Raw genomic sequence first — 22889 nt, forward strand, 5'->3', positions numbered from 1 at the left:
TTCTCCACCTGGATCATCACGTGAATTCCCATGGTTACCAGGAGACCAGTGGTTCCCCACCTGTATTCTCTGGTCTGCGGCTCCCCTCTAACTTCCATGTTGAATGGTCACCGACTTGGATGACCCTCAGGCATCGACACTCACCGCGTCCAAACCACACTCCTCAGCCTCACTCCCAGTTGCTTGCTTTCTCCAGTGTTTCCTATGTGATGACCAGCAGCCTCACCTGTAAGCACCATGCTGGGAGGCCCCCAGGACCCATCACTGCAGCTTCCTGCCCACATCCAATAAGCTAACAAGCCAGTCCCTTAACTTTGACTTTCCATATCTCGTTCTTGCCCAGGTTTTCCTTAAAGCATTGCCTCCTTTTTCAAGCCAATGCTTTGGCGGTCCTGTTCCGAGCAGAAGAAAATCCATAGCCTTTACGGTGACCTGCGGAGCCTGGCTGCCTCTCCAGCCTCTTACTACCCCTTTCTTTGTTCCCACCCGCAGCCACCCTGAGTTCAGCCCATGGGTCACTGGCCCCTCTCTCTTCTCTGGGTGTAGTTTGTCCCCATCAGCTTCTTGTCCCTGGAATCCCTCCCTCTTCCCCACATCCAGTCTCCTTGCCTGCCTGGCTCCTTTCTCCTCACCCTCCAGGACTGCAGATAGCATCTCCCCTTCCTTGGGCTTCCTTGACCCTCTCGTCTAGATTGGTGGCTCCTCCTAGGGGTTTCCATGGCATCCTGCAGTGACCTTGATCCCTGATGACGTATTTGAAGGTGCTCCTCCAAAGCGAGACTTGGTGTTATCTCTTCTCTGCTCTGGGCACAGTGGCTGGCTCTCAACATGTGGGATAAATGAACACATTTTATAAAGAGGGAAAGAAACTCTCAAAGTTTTCTCGGGTTGAGGGTAGGATCTCAGGGTGTGAATGCATAGCCGTGTATTTATGAGATTTGCCGCAGGGGCAAATCCCAAAGGACAGACACAGGTTCCAACAAATCCTCCTCACTAGCTGGTTTCTGAGATTCCCTGGTACTACCTGTCAACCAGCTTCTCCACTTTGCTGTGAGGAGTTGACCCTTTGGCTGCCGTCTAGGAGCTGGTGACTGACAGATACTTGGGCATCTTTGTCAAGTTTAAGGAAAAAAAAAGGTAGAGAATTGAGTGTCAGCTGTCCCGGTGCTGGGAGGCAAAGCTGATGACTTCCCCTAATATTTTCACGTGTGCTTTCAATGGAAGCAGTGTGCAAAAATGAAGAGTACTGTGGAGCCCAGCTGGGGATATGGCTGTTGTGGTGGATGGAGGGTGCTGTGAGGAATGGAGGCTGTTATGGGGTAGGGGGTGGGGTCCATATTTCAGCTTGTTCGTGGAGAAATAACTGCAGAGGCGGCCAGTCTGTAGGAGGTTGGTGGTCCCCCCCCAATTCTGCTGTTTCTTGACGCAGGCAGCCATCAGATGAATGAAATCTTTTCAGTCCTGACAGAAATGACAACCTCATGAGGAAAAAGAATGTTTTCACACTGGATGGAAGATTAAAACAACATCAAGGAGCAAAACCTTTTCTATATGAGGGCCTAAACACTTGCCTTCTACAAAATGTTGTGAGTTTATATCTTTGTCTCAGGGGTATAATTTTTCTCCTTGAATCTATGGAGTTACTTCCAGAATTGCGAAGACTGTTTTCAAACACCATGTCTAAAGTTTCAAATGCCTGAGTCAGCTTCGTGAGCGGATGGACAGGGGAAAGGAGAGGGAAGTCATACTGAGGGATGAGAAAGTTATTGCATTCAAATGCCAGTGTATAACCTAAATGGAATTTTTAAAAAAGCTTCAGAACTGTAATGCCTTTTAAAATTTATTGATTTATTTATTGGCTGTATTGGGTCTTTGTTGCTGTGTGTGGGCTTTCTCTAGTTGCGGAGAGCAGGGGCTACTCTTTGATGTGGTGTGCAAGCGTCTCACTGCGGTGGCTTCTCTTGTGGAGCTCAGTCTTCAGTAGTTGTAGCATCTGGGCTCAATAGTTGTGGCTCATGGGCTCTAGAGCGCAGGCTCAGTAGTTGTGGCGCATGGGCTTAGTTGCTCTGTGGCATGTGGGATCTTCCTGGACCAGGGCTCGAACCCGTGTCCCCTGCATGGGCAGGTGGATTCTTAACCACTGCGCCACCAGGAAAGCCCTTATAATGCTTTTTAAAAAACACTAATGATTTTGGGAAAGTTGAAGCAAAATGAATGTAATTACTGAATCACTGATGGTAATTAAAAAACAATTTATCTGTAATAAACTATATTTATAGATTTTTTTAATGCAAAAGCTATATGATTTATGAAACTCAAATGATTAGAAGTGTAGGTTAGATTTAGAAAGGAAATCTGCATAGAAATGATACCCTTCCGCAGATAACAATATTTGATGATAAATTTGGTTCTTATACTATTAAACCAATTGACATATATAAAATAAAATTAAAGTAAGTTATATTTTTTATCACAAAAGTGCTTTTTTAATTTATAAAAAATTGTTACACCATATTCTACTATAAGCATTAATAAATTGCTTATATTATGAATCACATTTAGAAAAATGTGCTTGTCCGCATTTTTAGAAGCACAGCTATCAGAGTAGCAAATGATTTTTAAATGGATATTTAGAACACATTAGGGTGAGTGTTATGTTTAGTGTTTGGATATTCTTACTGAAGATTATTCAGTTTAAGATTCAACAGCACACAGAGTCTCTGGGAAATGTGTGTCCTCAACAAGAATCTGCTTGGGCATCCTTTCCTTATACTTAGGAAGAAAATCCAGTCCGGGACACTGGGGTCCTAGAGAAGCACCTCCTCTCTGGTTCACAGGGAGACCACTCAGTTACTGGGTTCAAATCTTCCCTCGGTCATTTTTTAGCTGCGAGATCTTGGGCAAGTTACTTGGCTCTTCAGTGTCTCAGTTTCTTCCTCAGTAATTTGGGAATAATAGTCTCTTCATAGGTTTGCTGGAGGATTAAACCAATTTACGTAAAGCTCTGGAACAGTGTATGATGGGTACATAGTAAATTTTCAATAGACATGAACAATGATTATTATTGACATTGGAAAGCTCTCACTCTTTCTAAAGAATGGGCGTGAGTAAATGTCTTTTGAGTACTCAGACTTTGCGATAAAGTGAATCCCTTTCAGTGAAAAGTCAAAATTATTCAGATAAAATAACTTCTCTTCAATGCCCTGGCATCAAGGATTCAAAAATAAAATGAAAAGACAAAGGGGGAAAATCCTGGCAATGGGACAAGTTTTGAGAATTGTTTTAAAGCAGTCATTGTATTCAGGTGGCCTGGCGGGCTACTGTAAACAGGGAGGGAGATGAGGAGGAAATCAGAACCCATTGTGGGTCTATGAAATGGATGTCTTTTCAACTAAACAGATTGCTATCAGCCTCACAGAGCCGACTCATGTTCCTTTTTGCCTGGTCATTTCCTTTACTGAGTGGCTGTAAGAACCACCCACCCGGGTGTTTCTCAGGATTATAGGTTTTTAGGTCAAACAGAAACCCTGGGAGCGCCTGACACAGCCCCACACACGCAGTTACATTAGGCACCAGCTGAATGACATCGACCCCGCTGCTGTGATGTGTCCTGGAGGCTGTTGTGCCCAAATTTGCGGAGATTCTCTCACAGTGTGGCCAGTGGCCAGCACCAACCAGCAGCACGAGGGAAGAGCTTGGCTCTGAAGTCCACGGAGGAAGCTGCACGTGGGAACCGCCCATTTATTTCAGAAGCTGGACCACTGGGCTCTGCTTGCTTGCATCCTTTGTCATCCTCGGCATCCACGATGGATGAGACACGGGAGTCTTTGGCCATGACTGTCCACCTCCTGGCCAACTCCGGGCATGGCTCGCTTCTGCAGCAAACACTGGACCAGCTCCTGAACTGTGTTTTCCCAGAGGTCCGTCTCTTTCTGGTGTCTGAGCGGGTCAGTCCAGTGAAATACTATGACAAGTCCCACTCCAAGCGGTCCCGCTTCCCAGGGATGTCTGTTCTGCTCTTCCTGCATGAAAGCCTCGGAGAGGAGCGTCTATTTCGCGTTCTTGACTCGCTACAGCATTGGCCGTGGCAGTGCTACCCCACCCAGAATGTACAGGGAAGACCGTGCCCCAACATTCTTGCCAATCAGGAATTCTATAGTCTGGACAACCAGATGCCCGTCTGGGGCGTGAGGCAGGTGCGCTGTGGCACCGAGATCCTGAGAGTGACGCTCTACTGCAGTTTTGATAACTACGAGGATGCCATCAGGCTCTATGAGATGATCCTGCAGAGGGAAGCCACCTTGCAGAAAAGCAACTTCTGTTTCTTCGTGCTCTACTCCACCGAGAGCTTTGCCCTGCAGCTTTCCCTGAAGCAGCTGCCCCCGGGAACGTCGGTGGACCCCAAAGAGGCTTCAGTGTTGCAGTTCCAGGTTCAAGAGATTGGCCAGTTAGTGCCTCTTCTACCCCATCCGTGTGTCCCCATCAGCCACACCCGGTGGCAAACACAGGACTATGATGGCAACAAGATTCTTCTTCAGGTATTTCTGTTTGGTCTCTATGATCTTTAGATGTACATGTAACTGTATGATTTGACATCCAAAGGATGATTTAATGTCGTGGTTTTCAACCTTGGTTGCACACCAAAATCTCTGGGGAGTTTTCAAACATTCCCCTGCCATGGCTGCATCCCAGGTCAGTTAGATTAGAATCTTTGGGGCACCCAGTCTTGGGTATTCTTTTAAAAGCACCTTGGAGGATTCTAATATGTAGCTTGCAGCGTGGTTGAGGGGCACCGAGTTAATAAAATCCCTTCATCTGACAGATAAGGAAGTTCAGATTCTGTGAGCTGGTAGCTTACATAAGTAGTTTGCAGTAGAATCAGGCGACACCCCATTTCTCAGATTTTCCTTTAATCATGTTCCTCAACTATATGCAAATACTATGCCTACTCTTTGGGTCCAGAAATATCATTAGTTCTTTTCATCTGGACCTAAGGAAGCTGAAGCTGTAATTATGGTTGAGGATGTTAGGTATGCTGTCCTGTTGACTTAATTTTTAAGCATCTTGCATCACTACAAATTTTATCCCAAATCAAGTTATATAGTTCGAATCCTTCAAAATAAAATCTTGAAATTAAAGCCTTCTTCCATAGGCATCCTATTGAAAGCAAACACAATGGTGACAGCTGCCGTCTGTCATTTCTTATGATGTGACAGTTGAACTTTGCCATGTGGTAGCTGTGTGATTTTTGAGCCCCAGTTTCTTCATTAGCACAATGAGAGTAATGTTAGCATCTTCCTAGAGTACAGGTTATCATCTACGCTAAATGATCTGATGCTTGTAAAGTACTTAAGACAGTGCCTAGAATGCAGTTTTAGCTGTTACTGTTCATATCATGCCCTAGACTAAGTATTTCACATTGATTATTTAGTCCTTCTTACAACATAGGAAGTTTTGCAGGAGGGAAAACTGAGGGGTAGAGGGACCAGCTACTTGCCCAAGACACAAGAGGAATTGTTTAACTGGCTCCAAAACCAGGCAGTTAACCACTGCAGTCCCGTGTGCACTCTCTCTCTCTCTCTGTGTGTGTGTGTGTGTGTGTGTGTGTGTGTGTGTGTGTGTGTGTGTGTGTGTGTGTGTGTGTGTGCAGGCATCGAGGTGTACATGATATTCACAGCAAAGTTTGTGTCCTTGAGAAACGGTCAGAAACCCTTTTAAGGCCTATTGGATAAAGTAAAAACAGGCGAGAAGATAAATTATCTTTCCTTTTGATTAATTTTATTGTCATCAGCTTTGAGTTATTAATAAAATATGAGTCATATTGATTCTATATGTAATGATCTCTAAATTAACCTTCTCATTTCACATAAGGCCAACAGGCACTGTTTCTGTTAGCTGCATATTACATAACCCACTAATTTCCAAGGCATCTAAAGTTTTTCCTTCAGCCTCAGTTAATCTCCAGAATTTAAACCTCACTGTCAAGCAGACATTTAGTATGTGTGCAGCAGGGGACACATTACTGTTTCCAAGGCTAACTGACATTTTTACTTCTGAACCATGGCTTATACAGCTTAGTCCCTTTGGAAAGTTAAGTCAAATTTGGGGAGTGAAGAATAGGTTTTTGAATAAAAACGTCAACGAGTTTAGGCTTTTGCAAACAAAATGGGTGATTATCTCCTGGAAACTTCTGTTTCTGGTGTCATGTAAAAGTCCCTGAAGAAAGCACATACAAAGGCTTGGCTATAAAACATCATAGAAAATGACACATTGTAGCTGCTTCACTCCTGTAAAATGGGATGAATTTTTCAGGATAGAAAACCTAGCCCAAACTTCCTTGGGGGAGAGAGAATAGAGGGGTAAACGCATTGGCTCTTGTAAGTAAGTAGCCTGGATCTTAAGCAGCAGGCTTAGAAGCCAGCCGTCAGCTCTGCCACTTCCTCAGTCAGGTCCCTGTCTGGGCTCTTATCTGCAGGCAGCCAGCAGCTCTGAGGACTATCCTTTTGTGTTCCTCACCCCACAGTGGTCCAGCAAAACTTCCAGACTTCACATCAGTTGGACCAACTTGGATCTGATTCTCTTCTCTAAATCAATCGTTGCATTCAGGGGAAAGGGAGTGTGTGGATTACCTTAGTTCTGAGTCAAAGGCCTTACTCTCCTGCATCCCTAGATTTTTTTGTGGACCCAGACTCTCTTGGGGCTCATGAGGGAGGGCAAGGGTCCCCAGGGAAAACCAGTGAGGGGACAAATGCTGGGTGGCACGAAGGACTGATGTCTACCAGAGAAAGAAAATAATATCTATTTGAGGGAGAGCCATAACCGCAAGTTAACTTCTCCAGGATGGACATGTGTGTGAGGTGGGGGGATGAAGAGGGATGCTAGACCCAGGGAGGGTGATAGGCAAAGCTTCCCTGAGGGGTGATGCCTGGGCCTGGCTGAGCTGGATGGCCCAGAAGGAAGCAGCCAGATGGGGAAGGGAAGAAGGTGTTGCAAACAGGAAATGGTGGGTGACAATGTGTGGAATAGCGTTTCCTCAGCAGGCGTGTTCAGAAAACTGTCTGAGCTTCCATGCGGCTGGAGAGAAGGGAGGGGGTCAGGGGAAGAGACGGGCAGGCGGGCAGAGGCCACATCATCAGGCCCGTGGAAGGGAGGCCCCATGAGGACAGGGACCTCTTCTGGTTCACTCCTGTATTCCCAGTACCCAGAACAGTGTTTGGCCAAAGCCTTGACAAGTGGCTTCTGTTTTATCCTGACTATAATCAGCAGTCAGTGACAGAGCCTCTGATTGGTACTGACAAGTACAATTTGTGTTATGAGGCCTGAAAGAGAGAATATACATGGAGGTGCTTTCTAAAGTAGAAACTATAGTGCAATTACTGTCTGTGTAAGAAGGCCACTAGCTGTCTCTCCATGTCTTTTCCCATGACCTTCTGTCAGTGTAGACTGTCCGATGCTTCTCAGAGCCTAGGATGTGTATTTTTGATGAGATTGATATCAGGGTACATAGTAGATACTCAGTAAATGAATGAATGTCTGAATACATGATCAGTGCATTTAGACATGGTTTACATCGTATGTCAGTGTTTATTCATTCACCAAGTATTTGTTGAATGCATACCTTGGGCGACCCTATTCTCCACTTGGCAGTTTTCACCCTGCTGTCTCAGTCCTTAGTAGACGCATCTGTGGTTTGGTGTCTGACATAGATTTGGAGAAATTCTCAGTTATTATTGTTTCAAATATTTCTTGTATTCCACTCGCTCTCTCTTCTTCTGGTTTTCCCATTATGTGTCTACCATTCCTTTTGTAGCTGCCCCACAGTCTTTGGATAGTCCATTCTGGGTTTTTTTTTCAGCCTTTTTTTTCCTCTCTGGTTTTTCATTTTCAGGGGATCCTGCTGATATGTCCTCTAGCTCAGAGATTCTTTCCTCAGTTGTGTTTAGTCTACTAATAAGCCCATCAAAGGCATTCTTTATTTCTTTTAGTGTTTTTTTTTTTATTTATCTTTTTAGTTCTTCTTTTAGGATTTCCATCTCTCTTTTCATGCTGCCATCTGTTCCTGCATGCAGTTTACTTTATCCATTGCAGTCCTTAACATATTAATCAGGGTTGTTTTAAACTACTGGTCTGATAATTCTAACTTCCCTGCCTTGTCTGGTTCTGATCTTGCTTTGTCTCTTCAAATTGTGCTATTTTACCTTTTGTAATGCCTTATAATTTTTTCTTGATAGCCAGGCGTGATGTAACAGGTATAGGAGCTGCTGTGAAGAAGCCTTTATAATGCAGCGGGAAGGAGTTGGAGGAGGGGAAGCTTTCTATAATTATGTCTCAGTCTTAGTGAGTCTGTGCCTTGAACTGGGAACCTCACAAGTGTTTAAAAATTTTTTCTACCCCCTGAGGTGGGAGAGAATGGCTAGAGTGGGCTGGAGTTGAGTACCTGCCTTCTCTCACATGGAAGGCTTGAGTGAGCTGGAGTTGGGTATTTCTCGTCACCCAGGTCAGTTAGGCTCTAATAATACGCCAGCATGTTGGGCTCTGGTTAACTAGTTTCCCCTGAGATAAGGCCTTTTAAGAACAGAGTGCTCTGGCGTATTTAAAAATGGTCCCTTTTCACCTAGAGATTATCATAATAAGGGAAGTAAGTCAGACAGAGAAAGACAAATATCATATGATATCACTTATATGTAGAACCTAAAAAATGATACATATGAACTTATTTACAAAACAGACACAGACTCACAGACATAGAAAAACTTATGGATACCAAAGGGGAAGAGGTGGGGAAAGAAATAGATAATCTGGGTTTGGGATTAGAAGATACAAACTACTATACATAAAATACATAAACAACAAGGCCCTACTGTATAGCTCAGGGAACTATGTTCAGTATCTTGTAATAAACTATAAGGGAAAAGAATCTGAAAAGGATCTGAATCACTTTGCTGTGCACCAGACACTAACACAACATTGTAAGTGAACTATACTTCAATTAAAAAAAAAAAGGTCCCCTTTCTCCTTCTCCTTGCTTCCCACAAAGGGATTTTTCTCTGATATTTATTGTGAGAGTCTAGTCATGCTCCTGGAGGTAAATCTCACAAAACTGTGGGGGCTCCCCATGACTAGGTCCCCTGGAGGGTTTTTTTTCTTTTTTAATTTTTGTCTGCGTTGGGTCTTTGTTGCTGCGCGAGGGCCTTCTCTAGCTTTGGTGAGTGGGGCTACTCTTCGTTGCAGTGCACAGGCTTCTCATTGCGGTGGCTTCTCTTGTGGCAGAGCATGGGCTCTAGCCACACAGGCTTCATTAGTTGTGGCACTCAGGCTTCAGTAGTTGTGGCACGTGGGCTCAGCAGTTGTGGCACATGGGCTTATGCTCCACAGCATGTGGGATCTTCCCTGATCAGAGCTCTGCATTGGCAGGCGGATCCTTAACCACTGCACCACCGGGAAAGTCCCTCCCCTGGAGTTTTGAACTCTCGGAGTTGTCCACTCTAAGCTTCCAGCCATTTGCCAGTTACAGTTCATGTTTTCCTCACCCTGTCCTGGTTCCTGCGGTGGTTTCCACTTTTGATCCTCTTCTCTGGGGAGCCATGACTCCCTGTACTCATCCGTCTGTCTCTCCAGTCTTGGGGGCCCCTGTTTGCCCTGTGTCCTCACCTCTCATACAGATGCTGGAAGAGTTGCTGCTCTCTCTAAGGCCACCCGTGTCTGAGGTCAGGGCCAGCAGCATTGGTAAATGCTGGCCACTCCTGCCTTGAAAGCTTCTCCTCTGTGGGCTTCCGTAACTCAGATCTTCTATTAAGGGGTTTATCTTATCCCTCTGTCACTTTGCCATTTTTTTCAAAGTTTCAACTCTTTTTGCCCCTAAATCAGGTGTTCTTGACCTCGATACTATTGACGTTTTAGATGGGATAATTCTTTGCTGTGGAGGAGATATCTTGTGCATTATAGGGTTTTTAGTGCATCCTTGGGGCTAGCATTAGATGCTAACAGCACCGACTCCCCCTCCCTGCAGTTGTGACAACCAGAAATGTCTCCAGATATTAACAGATGCCCTCTGGGGTGAAATTTTCCCCAGTTGAGAATCATTATCCTAAGTTTAAGGTTTCCCTAAGATTAAGAAATAAAGAGCATCCTGGGCATTTAGCTGTCATCTTTGTTCAATTTACTCCTATATTTTCCTTTCCTCTATCTCTTGAGCTTTTGGCTTTTTCAACTCATTGTGAGGTCATTTAATCATTTCTCCTCCTCATCTCAAATTCAATCCAAACAAAACCAAAGTCATCCTCTGCAGTCCTGCCCTCAATTTCTCTGGCTCTGGTCACCCTCCCATTGCACAGGTTTTAAAACATTTTAAAAGCCTCTCTTTTGAGAAGCCCCACATTCAGACAGCCCTCAACTGTTCTAGTTTTCCTTTGGAGCCATTTCTTTTTTTCCCTTTCCTTCTTTAAACCCACCTAACTTCAAACATGCGTTATTATTACAACATCCTAACTCTGTACTCTGGCTCCAGGCATCTGTTTTATCCTACACTGCACCGTTGAATACATTTTTTAAATGATGGCTGGATTTATGGTCCCTGTCAGCTCAATAGCAAAAGTTAGCAAATAAAATTAAAACTCACGTGTCTGAATTTCAAGGCTCTTCAAAATCAGCCCCCCACCCCCATGTTTCCTTTGCAGCCTCATTCTTTGGTTATTCAAATCTTCTTTCCAGAACTCTAGGTTCACTCCTGCACCCATGTGTTTTTTTGGTCATAAACTATACATACCATAAAAATGTCTCACTTTAACCATTTTGACTGTAGAATTCAGTGCCATTAAGTACATTTACACCATTGGGCCATCGTCACCACTATCCATCTCCAGAACTTTTTCGTCACCCCAAACAGAAACTCTGTACCTATTAAACAATAACTCCCCATCTGCCACCACCCCCATCCCTGGTAAACTCTAATTTCTGTCCCTATAAATTTGCCTATTCTAAGGACCTCATATAAATGATATCACACAATATTTGTTCTTTTATGTCTGATATTTCACTCAGTATAATATTTTCAGGGTTCATCTATATTGTAGCACACGTCAGAATTTCATTCTTTTACAGGCTAAATAATATTCCATTTTATGGATATCTGCCTTCATGTATAGCCTGAGCTGTTCCTTGTCCAGAGATGCTTTCTCTTCCTCTTCACTTGTCCATTCTTTAAGACTTGGTGCGAGTACCACCTCCTCTGTGAAACCTGCTGTAAGCTCATTCTTAACTAGAACACTTAACACCTAAATTTTGTTAACCCACATCCTGTTATAGATTTCCTCATTCTTGGGATTTTATGACCAGACAGACAGCTGCTTCTGGAACATTTGCTGATTGATTAACTGCTTGTTGTCAGGAAATAAGTTGTCTCTTCAGAAAAGTAAGCATTCTAATTGGGAGATTGGGATTGCCATATATACATTAGTAATAAGAAAAAAGTATCAAATTGTACACTTTAAATGTATGCAATTTGTTGTATGTCAATTGTATCTCAATAAAAGTTCTTAAAAAAAAGAAAAAAAAAAAGAAAAGTAAACATTCCAGAAGCTAGTTTGGCATAAGCAAACATATATTTCTCTTCATTTTATCAATAGACCTTTAGCTAAGATCATCTTGATATTCTTTGTTAGTTATTTAAAGTAAAAGAAGACAGCCTCTCGTGAAGTGAGTAAATTCATTTGCTTCTGTAGTATTGCTTGGGGGATCCTTTCTCATTTCTGAGTCTCTGAGAGGCACTCACTCGGACTCTATTCCTCCCTCTTTGTTCTTCTCCTCATTTCCTCCACATTCTTCATACCCCACACAGAAACACACACAGACACAGACACAGACAGACAGACAGACACACATGCACTCTTTCATCCCTTCACACCCTCTCTCACTCAACACTTTGCTTTACACTGCCTGAAGGAACCCTTGTAAGCCTGTCTCAGAAGGTTGCTGCTGCTGTAGGATGGTGGGTTAACATCATTGGTTTGGGTTCATAAATTAAAATAAATACTTTTCAAAAGATCAGCTAATTGGAAGAGACTGGATTCAACTCTTAAGTAAGCAAGTTTGGCATTGTTTTGGGGTTTCTTACTATCTATATAATTTGTTCCCATGCAATCTTTTCTTTTCAAAGAGGATTTCAAGGGGAAATCCTCTTTTGCTATCTCTTGGAATCACTTTTAGTAAGAGAATATTACTTTCCCTTCATGATGTCAGTCTGCATTTAACAGCTTAATCATTTTTCAATGATGCTTATTCTCCTGTTTCTCAAGAGTCAAATGAGTGACGATCTTCCTGTTCATCAAGATAGTTACTAATGATCCCTGAAGCTCAAAAACACTTAGCTCTCAATTTGTCATAATTTACAAACCTTTCTTAGAAAGATGGGCTCTAAATTATCAGAATTCCTACCAATGCATTTCAACTGCTTTTTTTTGGAAGAGCTTTATCCTCACTCAAGAGATTTATCTCAGTCACCCAGCATTATGTTTCTTCTGGAAATTCTTCACTCCAACTGCACACACCTACATTCCTACATAAATAATCTTGCACTTTCTTCTGACATATGGTCTAAGGACTTCTCTTAAGAAAAAAAGTTGATATTCTCTCTATTAAAAAAGACTGCAGAAGTGGTCATCATATGATGATACCCTTTTGCAGTCCTTAGTAAGATTTTGTATCTAACTAATGGCCAAAAATTAGGGGCCACACATTTCTGCACACAAACAATTTATATTTTGTTAGGCATTAAGCTGTGTTTATTTATCCAACAGATATCTAGTGATTGCTTACCATGTGTTAGGCATTGTGCTAGGTACTGGAGATATAACGATAAAGAAGGTGTATACAATCCCGGCCCTTCCTAGTGGCAAAGTCTAGAAGAAGATATAGAGAATTTGAGCAAGAAAATGCAAAGTAGTGTGGTAACTACTATCAAATGGAAAGTACAGGCTGCTAGAACAGCTAGTCATAATATTAATGATGGTGATGATAGCCAACTTTATGTTTAGCACTACTGTGTCCCATGCTCTGTGATCATTCAATCTTCTCAACAACTCTCTGATGTTGGTCCATATTACTATCTCCTTTATAGATGAGGGAACCAAGGCACAGAAAAATTAGGTAACTTGTCTAAAGTCCCGCAACTAATAAGTGGCAGAGCCAATATTTAGGGGCACCTGACTCAGATCCAGTGACTTGGAGAAAGCTTTTAAGAGGAAATGATGTGTAAGCTTGGAGTTAACAATAGCTAGGAGTTTTTGGGAAAAAGGGTGAGAGGTGACATGTCCCAGACAGAGGAAATAATTTGCACAAACATTGGCATTAGGAAAGAGCAAATAATGTCCAAAGAATTGAAAAAAACATTCAATTTTGGCAAGTGGAAGAAGTAGCGAGTTAGGCTGGAGTAAGAAGGGACAGATTGTGAAGGGTATGGTAGTCCGTATTAAAGGGCTTAGATTTTATCCTAAGAAGAGTAGGAAGCCATTTGAAGCAGGAGGGTGACTTACCAAAACTATTTTCAAAGATCTTCTGCTAGTGGAGTGGAGAATGGATTAGAGGGAGGCAAGAGCATCCATGGGGTGTCTCTTCAGATGGCTGTTGCTATAATTCAGATTGGAGATACTGACAGCCTGCCCTAGGGTTAATGGCAGTAGACATGGAGAGACAGGAAGATCTGAGAGATCTTTGGGAGACAGAGTCTATGGGAATAGGTGACATGGGGGATGGAGAAGGGAAAATGATGCTCTTGCTTGGCTAATATGGGGCAAATGATGCCAGGTTCTAAGACAGGATAAAGAGTAAGCAGACAGATTCAGTGTGAGAAGGGGGATGAGTTCAATTTGGGACATGCTGAGTTTTAGGAGTTGTGCCTGGAAGACTCTTGATTAGGTAGGTATGAAGCTTAAGAGACAGGTCTGAACTATAATTTTAAATTTATTTATTTATTTATTGGCTGCCTTGTGTCTTCATTGCTGCACACGGGCTTTCTCTAGTTACAGTGAGCCGGGGCTACTCTTCATTGTGGTGAGTGGGCTCCTCATTGTGGCGTCTTCTCTTGTTGTGGAGCATGGGATCTAGGCATGTGGGCTTCAGTAGTTGTGGCACATGGGCTCAATAGTTGTGGCACATAGGCTTAGTTGCTCCGCAGCATGTGGGATCTTCCTGGAGCAGAGATTGAACCCATGTCCCCTGCATTGGCAGGCAGATTCTTAACCACTGTGCCACCTAGGAAGTCCCTGAACTACAATTAAACTTTCAGAAGCCTTCATCATGTAGATAATAATTGAAGGCATGGGATTTAATGACAGTGGCTGGGAGAGTGCATAAAGTGAGAAGAGAAGATGGCCCAGGTTAGCTCTGAAGAACTATGACCTATCACAAACTAACAGGGCAGGAGGCTCCTTCAGTGGCACCTGAGAAGGGGTGGATGGAAAGGAAGGAGAAAATCCAGAAGAACGTGCTGACCTAGAAGGCCATGTAAAGGAGAAAGGCCAGTCATGTGAAAGTCTACCGGAGCTCAAGTAAAAATTAAGGATAAGGAGGCTCCTCCAGATTGGGTAGTCTAGTATCAACTCTGGACGATTTCTGAATATGAAAATAGCCAAGCCAGTTTCCATTTCCAGAAGAAAAAGTCTTCATTGGATCAAATAAAAAGGTAGAATATAATATTCAGGAGGCAAAGGTGGCAGCTCATCCATTCGAAGGATTGTACTTATTACTTCAATTCAACCGACTTTATTGAAAGTCTGCTTAAGGGCACAGCAAGGCAGAAAGCTGAATAGGACGTGCTCTGTTCTTGGCACTTAGTTAATGGAAAACATCGATTACATCTGTTCCTCTTCTTCTTGTCCCATAGGTCCAGTTGAATCCAGGACTTGGTGTAAGGAGTGGCGAGCTTGCCTTTCTGAATGGCACCTCGGGAGCTGACACTCTTCCCCAGGGCTCCAGGCTGACCCCTGTCTCTGCAATTAGGACCCTAGAGCCGAGGAGCCGAAGGAGCCGGGGCAGGAGGTTCAAGGTGGGCTCTGTGGAGCTCCCTGAACCTGGTGGGAGGACAGCATCCAACAGCTCTAGTGGCTCTTCATGGAAAGGTCCTGGCCGCTCATCGCAGCCCAGCAGCCCAGCCGGAGACTCACAGCTGCACGTGCCTTCTCCCCACCTTGAACCTGGAGCCAGAATGAAGGTCCTCAGCCGGGAAAACAGCTTGGGGAAGCTGGAGGCAGAGACAAATGTTGACACAGGATTCACCGTGGTCAGTTCTGAACCCAGGCAATCTTTTCTGAGCAGATTTCCAAGGGATCTGCGGACCCAACAGCCACCATCCTGCTTGTCAACCTCTTCCTTAGGGGCAGGTGCTTACAAAAACAATGGAATCTTTAAGGAAAGGGTTCATCCTCTGTCACCTGTGGCCCAAAGGGACCTTGGTGCCAGAAAGATCATCTCAAAATGTGCCCTTCCTCTGCCAGTCCAGGGTGAAGAAAAAGAAGCAGCAGAAGAATTCTTTATATAGCATAAAACAACTGTGGTTTTCTAAAACACAAGATCAAATACAATGTTCTAGAAATGGAGCACTGACCCAGAATTAGCCTGTTTTTTGTTCATCTGAGGAGGCCTGAATGCTAGCCATGCACAGATCTGTATCGCTTTTATTTCAAATGTTCAGAGTCTAATGATGCTGGTGAGTGGTTGTTTATTTGCCGTCATGGTCATGAGGGAATACTGCCAAAGCACAGGGAAAAAGCCCAACGCCCCGTGTCCTTGGAGACACACTAAGGCAGCGGGGTGTGTTGAGTGCAGCACCTAACAGGATAATTGCATTGCATGCAAATAAGTCGGATGTGTTATGCAATGCTGATTAATGTCTGTAATTTGGTTTTAATTTTTACTTGGTTTGCATAGCTCATCTCCCTGGACAGCATGGACTATTTATTCTTTAGTGTTTTTTAATTTTTATGTGACCTCATTTGGTAACTAGGCCCTGTTCACCACGAACCCTCTAGTGATTTTTGGCTTAAAAGTTGTTTGCATCTGGAATGAGTTAACATGCAAAGTGTTTTGAAAATGACAAATCTTTTTTTTTTTTTTTCCTGTTTAATGAGCAGCAACCCTGGAAACCAAAAAATCAGGTTAAAAATGAAAGCTAGGCTCTAGGGTTTTCCTGCTCTTCTGCTTTTTGTTTGTTTCTACACTACTCCAATAGGGCCAGTGGTTCATATAATTAAGCAAAGAGGAGGGGGATGTGTTTAGATGATTTGAGATCTCCACTGAGTACGGCAGGAAGATTGCATTGGTTGGGTCACTAGAGCAGCGCTTGGGTTCTTTTGGCCATGTTCAAGTTCCTAAATTCCTTTGCAATTCTCATTCATTCATTCACTCATTTATACATTCATTCATGTAACAAATTGTATTGAACACCTACCTTTGAATAAGACATTGGCATATGGTACACATACATTCTGTGGCCACCAAACCCAAAACTTGTTCATGGTTTCACCATATGACAAATCCATTCCATCAACTTTTAAGAACATGTTAGAGTTCAAACTTATTTCTCTGGAAAACTTTTCCACAATTGATACCACACTTGCTGCACAAGACTGTAGTAAGAATTCACAACCCATGGATGGAGATTGGGCATATTATGAATTGCAATTATAATCATAATGGACAAATTTTTAGTTGTTCATATTATGTATATTTGGATGGGTCTATACACACATTTTAAAAAAAAAAACATCTGAGGTCTGTGTGTTTCAGTTAATTTATACGGTTATTGGACTCCAAGAACTTCATTTTCCAGAAGAGATGTTACGTGACTATAAGTGATGATTTAGCTGGATCTTTTGGCGACCCAATACTTAGTACACTCAATTGGAAAGAAGGATGTGTTCAGGCTTAAGCATGAATCTCACGGCAACGAGACTGAACTGGATTTGTGTGCTCTGTCCCCCTAAAAGAATAGAAATGGAAGACAGCTGCAAATGGACAGAGACAAGACTTCTAAACAGATTTTTGTCCTTAACAATGTCAATATATTCTTATCCCCATTTTCTTTCTTTCCCTCAGGTTAAAGTCAGGTCTTAGAATGTGGAATGAAGAACTTACTTTTGGTATGGTTTTCTATAATGAGTTAAAAGAAATGAAAGTCTTAAAATTTAAGTTGAACTATTGAGCTGCCTTGAAAAGCACAGCAGGAAGTTCTGAAGTTTCTTTCCAACTCTTTTGAGGTTATCTAAATCCCTTTAATATAATACATAGGTAAGAATATAAGTACCTGGAAATCATGAAGAATATTGAGGAATCTGAATGAGTAACTTACAAAATTGACTTGTAAAATGAGTGTACTCTTAAAATGTCACCTACTCTATCCTCCTACTCACTACAGGAATCCAATTTACAGCATGATGTGATGGAAATACCAGTGGGCTAGGTGAGAGAGGCCATGATTTTGGTTTCAGTTTTAGAATTCACTATTTATTTGTGACCTTAAACTCTTTGATCTTCTGTTGCCTTATCTTCTGTACCAAGGTTGTTAGGAAAATCAAGATTATGCATATGAAAGCATGGATGTTGTTAAGCGCTGTAAATATCTAAGATATTATAATTACAAATGGTCCTTCAGACCCACATTTTTAACAACAAAGGATTTTAAATTTTATTTTATTTTTTTGGGGGGGGTACATCAGGTTCAATCATCTGTTTTTATACACATATCCCCGTATTCCCTCCCTTCCTTGGCTCCCCCCCCTCGAGTCCCCACCACCCTCCCTGCCCCAGTCCTCTAAGGCATCTTCCATCCTCGAGTTGGACTCCCTTAACAACAAAGGATTTTTTGGAAACGACTTTTAGTAAAAGCAATGCTCCAATTAAAAAAAAAAAAGAAACCAACTCTAAGATTTTTACTGTGTGTGTCACTTACGTTTATATATCTAGGAGGAAAACTATGGATAGAAAGGATCAAATATATCTTAAAGTTCAAAAGAGATTATATATAACAGCGACAAACCATGAACTAGTTTAATCCAAAATTATCAAAAGATCCAGAATGTTTACTTACTTAAACTGTATTTCTTGAAATGCAAAATGTATCACAAGGGATTCCTGATGATCAGATAATTTTATATTTTTATAGGTATATTAAAACTCAGTTGCACTGCGGCTGTTTGGCTATTTTTAACCTTAATAGTATTTCACATTTTTTGCAAGCATTATTTGGATATTGCTAAGCATTAATAGAAATGGTAACATTTAGAAACTTGCAAATATGTTTGTTGGGGGAAGTAGAGGAGGGGATTTCAGGCTGAGAGGGACACACTTTGATTTACAAAGGGAAGTGGAGCAGGTGCCTCAACTATACCCCATCCGCCCTCAGCACTGATGGTGTTACTAAGTCCAAGCTTGTACTGCTTGCTTAATGAAAGGCCAAGGAATTGAGAGATGAGTTGCTGGGGCAAAGAATAGCAACTTTATTCAGAAAGCCAGCAGACCGAGATGATGGTGGACAAGTGTCCCAAAGAATCATCATGTCTGGACTTTGGATGCCAGTTTCTTTTATAGAACAAAGAGGGGGAGGTGAGAAGGTAAAGTAAAAAGGTGATAAATTGTTGCAAATATTTTCAGGTTCTGGCCAGACTCTGGAGGGGATGTGTTAATTTCTTCCTTCCCACAGCCATTCATAGATTGGCCTGGTCAGGATGTTTCCTGTGAGCTGAAAAAAAGTATTTTATGTTCAGGCTTGAGCACCGGTTGAAGAAGAATTTTCAGACACAAGGCAGAATGTAAGGAAGATAGAGTTTATTAGAGAGAAGGGACGCTGTAAAGACAGTGGGACGACTTCCTGGCAGACCAGGGAGGGCCGATGCTCTGGTGGGCTCGCGGCCAACATTTATAACCCCCAAACAAGGAAAATTCCTGCTAGGAAAATGGCACTAATCGATTGGTCAGTGCACCAAAGGCAAGAGGTGTCATAGGCTAGGGTCCTATATGGTGAATACCTTCCCTAATATGGGGTCCGGTTTTCGGCTAGCCCAAGTCATGAGTCAAAGATTGCTATGGGTGTCGAGATAACTCTGGAATTTGGTTGCTATGAGGGTCAGGTTACGTCTGGAATCTTGTCCTGTTACTTTGGTATAGGACTTCACATTATAGTTTAACATTCAGGCATCTGAGACAGGGTTCCCAGAGATGGGCCATTGTGTATACTTTAAGCTATAGGCAGCATGCCTTTATAGTGATTAAGTTGTAGTGAAAGCAATAGAATATGAAGTTTAAAGTAAAAGAAACAAATTCAATATGGGGTCAGATTTTTTCTTCCCTATTACAGTGGCACTTTGTGGAGGCAACACTGGTCCTTCTACCACTCTGCCAACAATCCAGTTATGCATGGGAGGTGCTCATGGCACAGAGAAGGATGGAGGCAAGAATGGGAGGAGGTGAAAACCCCTTCCTTTCCTCCCAGAGAAAGATGGAGAAAGGGGAAGGAAAGGGGAGAGAAAAGAAGAGGGCCACGAGCACACACCCATTTTCTGTTGATTGGAAACTCCTAAGTTTCATCTTCTTGTTAAAAAACCTAGTCAGAAATTCCTGGGATAACTTAACCCCAGCTGCCTTTCTTGTGTCTTCTCTAAGCCAGAGTGCATGGGCTTTTTCTCCCTTTTCTTCCCACTTCCTTCTCTCTCCATCCCCCTCCGTTTTCATTCCTTTCCTTCTTTTCTCTTCATTCTCTCTTTCCCTCTCTGTGTGTGCATGCATGTGTGTGTGTGTGAGTGAATTCTACGCTTTCATTCTTCACTTTGTTTAAAATTCTTTGTCTTTGCAGCATCTCCCAAGATTCCTCAAGGGGTTGACCTGTAGCTGCAACTTCTGAGGGGCCCCCTTGGCTACGCTCTGAGAGGATCAGAAAGAAGATTGGCTCCTTCTCTGAGGAAGTCCTCCCCACCTTCTAATTCATCGTTGGGATTCTGCTCTGGGACTGCTCAACCCACATCACTTAGAAACGAGTTGGTCTCTCCACCCACAGCTCTCTCCTTCCTTTCACACCTCTCCAACCTTTCTCTGAGGTCTGAGATGTTTCCTGAGCATTTCTCACAATAAGCAATTTAAAATATTGTCTGTAATTTGTAATAAGAAAACAAAAGGCACTTACGGCCCCAGAGAGTACAGAATAATAGGATTTATGTTATTAAGAACTCGAGCCTGCTAAACTTTATTTCAAAAACGTTGTTGAAAAAGTCTAGTTATTCCAGAGAATCCACCTGGGCTACTGAAGATACAACAAGGTCTCTGCTTATCGTGAGCAATGTATTGTATTTGCAGATTCCACTTTTGCCAGAGATGATTCTGAGGTGTCTTTTTTTAACAACAATAACTGTAAAGAAGGACAATAATACTAAATCTGAGTTGATGATGGCTGACCTGAGAAACTCCTTCCTAGGTGGCAGTTTCTCACCTATTTCCATCTTTACACCAATCTGGTGGTCAGTGCTACAGTGATCCCCATTTTACACATGAGAAAACTGAGGCACAGAGAGGTCGAGAGCCAGGAATGGCACAATGACTAAGTGGCTCAGTTAAGATTAGAATCTGGGCTGTCAGGCTGGGGTCTGCACCCCTAATCATGCTACTGTCCTGCTCCCTGAAGGGAGTGCAGGAAAGGAGATCTCTGCTTCCACATGGTGCCACCCTGCCTCACAGCTCATGCCCCAGCAACTGGCACACCACCCTGGTTTCCTTGCTGCTCCTCAAGCATGCCCCAGACCTGCCCTGGTGGCCCCCTTCTTGTCCTTTATACCTTAGATTAAATCCACTGTCAGGAGGGATTTGACTAGGTGGCATTCTATTAAAGCAGCCTGGGCACCAGCCCCTGCTGCAGTGCTAGGACCAGAGTAGGTGCTTTTACACATATTTTGTTCAGTGAATGCACAGCAGGGGTTGGGAACACCTATGAGGCTCCCATTCTCTAGAAGCCAGAGATAAGAGATAGCCTTAGTCGTCTGGGGCTGCCGTAGCCTGGGTGGCTTAAACAACAGACGTTTACTTCTCACCGCTCTGGAGGCTGGGAAGCCCAAGGTCAAGGTGCCAACATGGCCAGGTTCTGAGGAGAGCTCTCTTCCAGTCTTACAGCAGCCACTTTCTCACTGTGTCCTCACATGGCAGGCAGAGAACTCTTTTGTGTCTCCGATTTTTTTTTAATTGAGGTATAATTGACATACAACACTATATTAGTTTCAGGTATACCACATAATGAGCTCATATTTGTACCTATTGCAAAATGTTCACCACCACAGTCTAGTTAAATTCTGTCACCATACATAGTTACTGAAAAAATACTTTTTCTTCTTGTGATGAGGACTTTTAAGATTTACTCTCAGCAACTTCCAAAAATGCAATGTAGTATTATTAACTATAGACACCCTGCTGTACAAAACGTCCCCTCGACATATTTCTCATGTCTCTTATAAAGGCACTGATCCCGTTCGTGAGAACGCCACCCTCATGACCTAATTACCTGTCAAAGTCCCACCTCCAGCTACCTCCACACTGGCATTAGGGCTTCCACATTTGAACCTGGGGGGACACATCCCTTCCATAATAGAGGTGAAACATGTCCTTCCTGCCCAGGAATGGGTGTACTTTTGGCAGCCCCTCTCTTCATCAGCGTTTCCTCCACTCGTCGGGTGTGCGCATTTCCTCCTTTGTCTGTTGACTGCAGACCTATGACAGCTGGCAGCAGCCCCCTCCTCATCTACCCTGGCCCCTTCAGTGTATGAGCATCCCTGCACATTTCCTGCATTGTTGGTGCTGTTGTGCGTGATCAGAGGTTTGGCCTCCTCCATCCGTTCCACAAGCGTGTTCTGTGTGCCAGACCCCAGGGAGGCAGACCGTCAGATCCTCCGCACCTCCTGCCTCCAACTCTGGGAGCTTCTCCAGACTCCCTGCACCTCGGCCAGCGAGCCTCACTTCCAAAGGAGCTGGTTTTGTCTTAAAGGAAGCAGCCACACTGGACAGTCACAGCAACAATGGCACTGTTGTTCTCATCACAAGGGCTGTTTGAATTCTCTCGGGCGTAGACTGTGGTGGATGCAAGCTAACATCTATTACAAATCATAGTCCTTTTTTATATCCCTCTCACGGGGTAGCATTTGCATCTTGGAATTTTCTCTTGCTTTGTGCAATGGTCTAAATCATGAAACTAAGTGCTACCGAATCTCAGCAGGACTTTTTAGTGGGGTGTGTAAATATCCATCCTCACCTTGCTTTCCATCCTATCACAAGTCTGTCACTAGAGGGCACTGTTGTGACACAATAGAATGACTGCGGGGGCTCCTCCAAACCTCCTCCCTCTGCTTCACCCCAGAGAGAACAAAGTATTATAGGTATTTTAAAATTAATTTATGTTCAGGAAGTTTCCCCATAGGCGTCTCAGCAGGAGGTAGAGCCCACCTGAAGCACTTCATCCCCGTGTCCCCTCGTGATGTGGTCACGAGGCCAATCAGGTGTTCTCCCCTGGAGTCATGCTGTGGGAAAACTCCTTCAGGATCCCGGCAGGCGGGCAGCAGTCCCAGGGAGAAGTGATGTCAGTCTTTGGCTTTGGAGCCCTTACCCAACACTGGTCCAGGGGCCTGATTTTGGTTGTGATTCATCCTCCTTTTGTTCTTTTGCATTTTCTGAGCCAGTTCTCCAGCCTTCTGATAAAAATGGTCTCGGCTTGAATCAGCTACAATCAGTCCTGTTCTTACACCAAATAACTGAGATTGATACAGAGTGAAACGCTGATCGAGGTTCGGGCCAAGCACAAAATTGGGGCATATTGTTAAGGAATTGTGTTTTCAAAGGGATAAACAAAGATGTTAAAAACCGGTCGCTTG

General features: G+C 43.2%; 1 protein-coding gene across 1 annotated transcript; it reads left to right on the plus strand.

The window, feature by feature from the left end:
• Window positions 1–3559: 3559 nt before the first annotated feature.
• On the plus strand, window positions 3560–15794 carry FAM124B (family with sequence similarity 124 member B). Its single transcript, XM_057746375.1, has 2 exons — window positions 3560–4538; window positions 14879–15794. Exons 1-2 carry the CDS (start codon window positions 3807–3809, stop codon window positions 15530–15532), a joined length of 1386 nt encoding a protein of 461 aa, XP_057602358.1. The 5' UTR covers window positions 3560–3806; the 3' UTR covers window positions 15533–15794.
• Window positions 15795–22889: the final 7095 nt, after the last annotated feature.

This window comes from Hippopotamus amphibius, chromosome 8, assembly GCF_030028045.1.
Source record: "Hippopotamus amphibius kiboko isolate mHipAmp2 chromosome 8, mHipAmp2.hap2, whole genome shotgun sequence".
Classification (NCBI taxonomy): Eukaryota; Metazoa; Chordata; class Mammalia; order Artiodactyla; family Hippopotamidae; genus Hippopotamus; species Hippopotamus amphibius.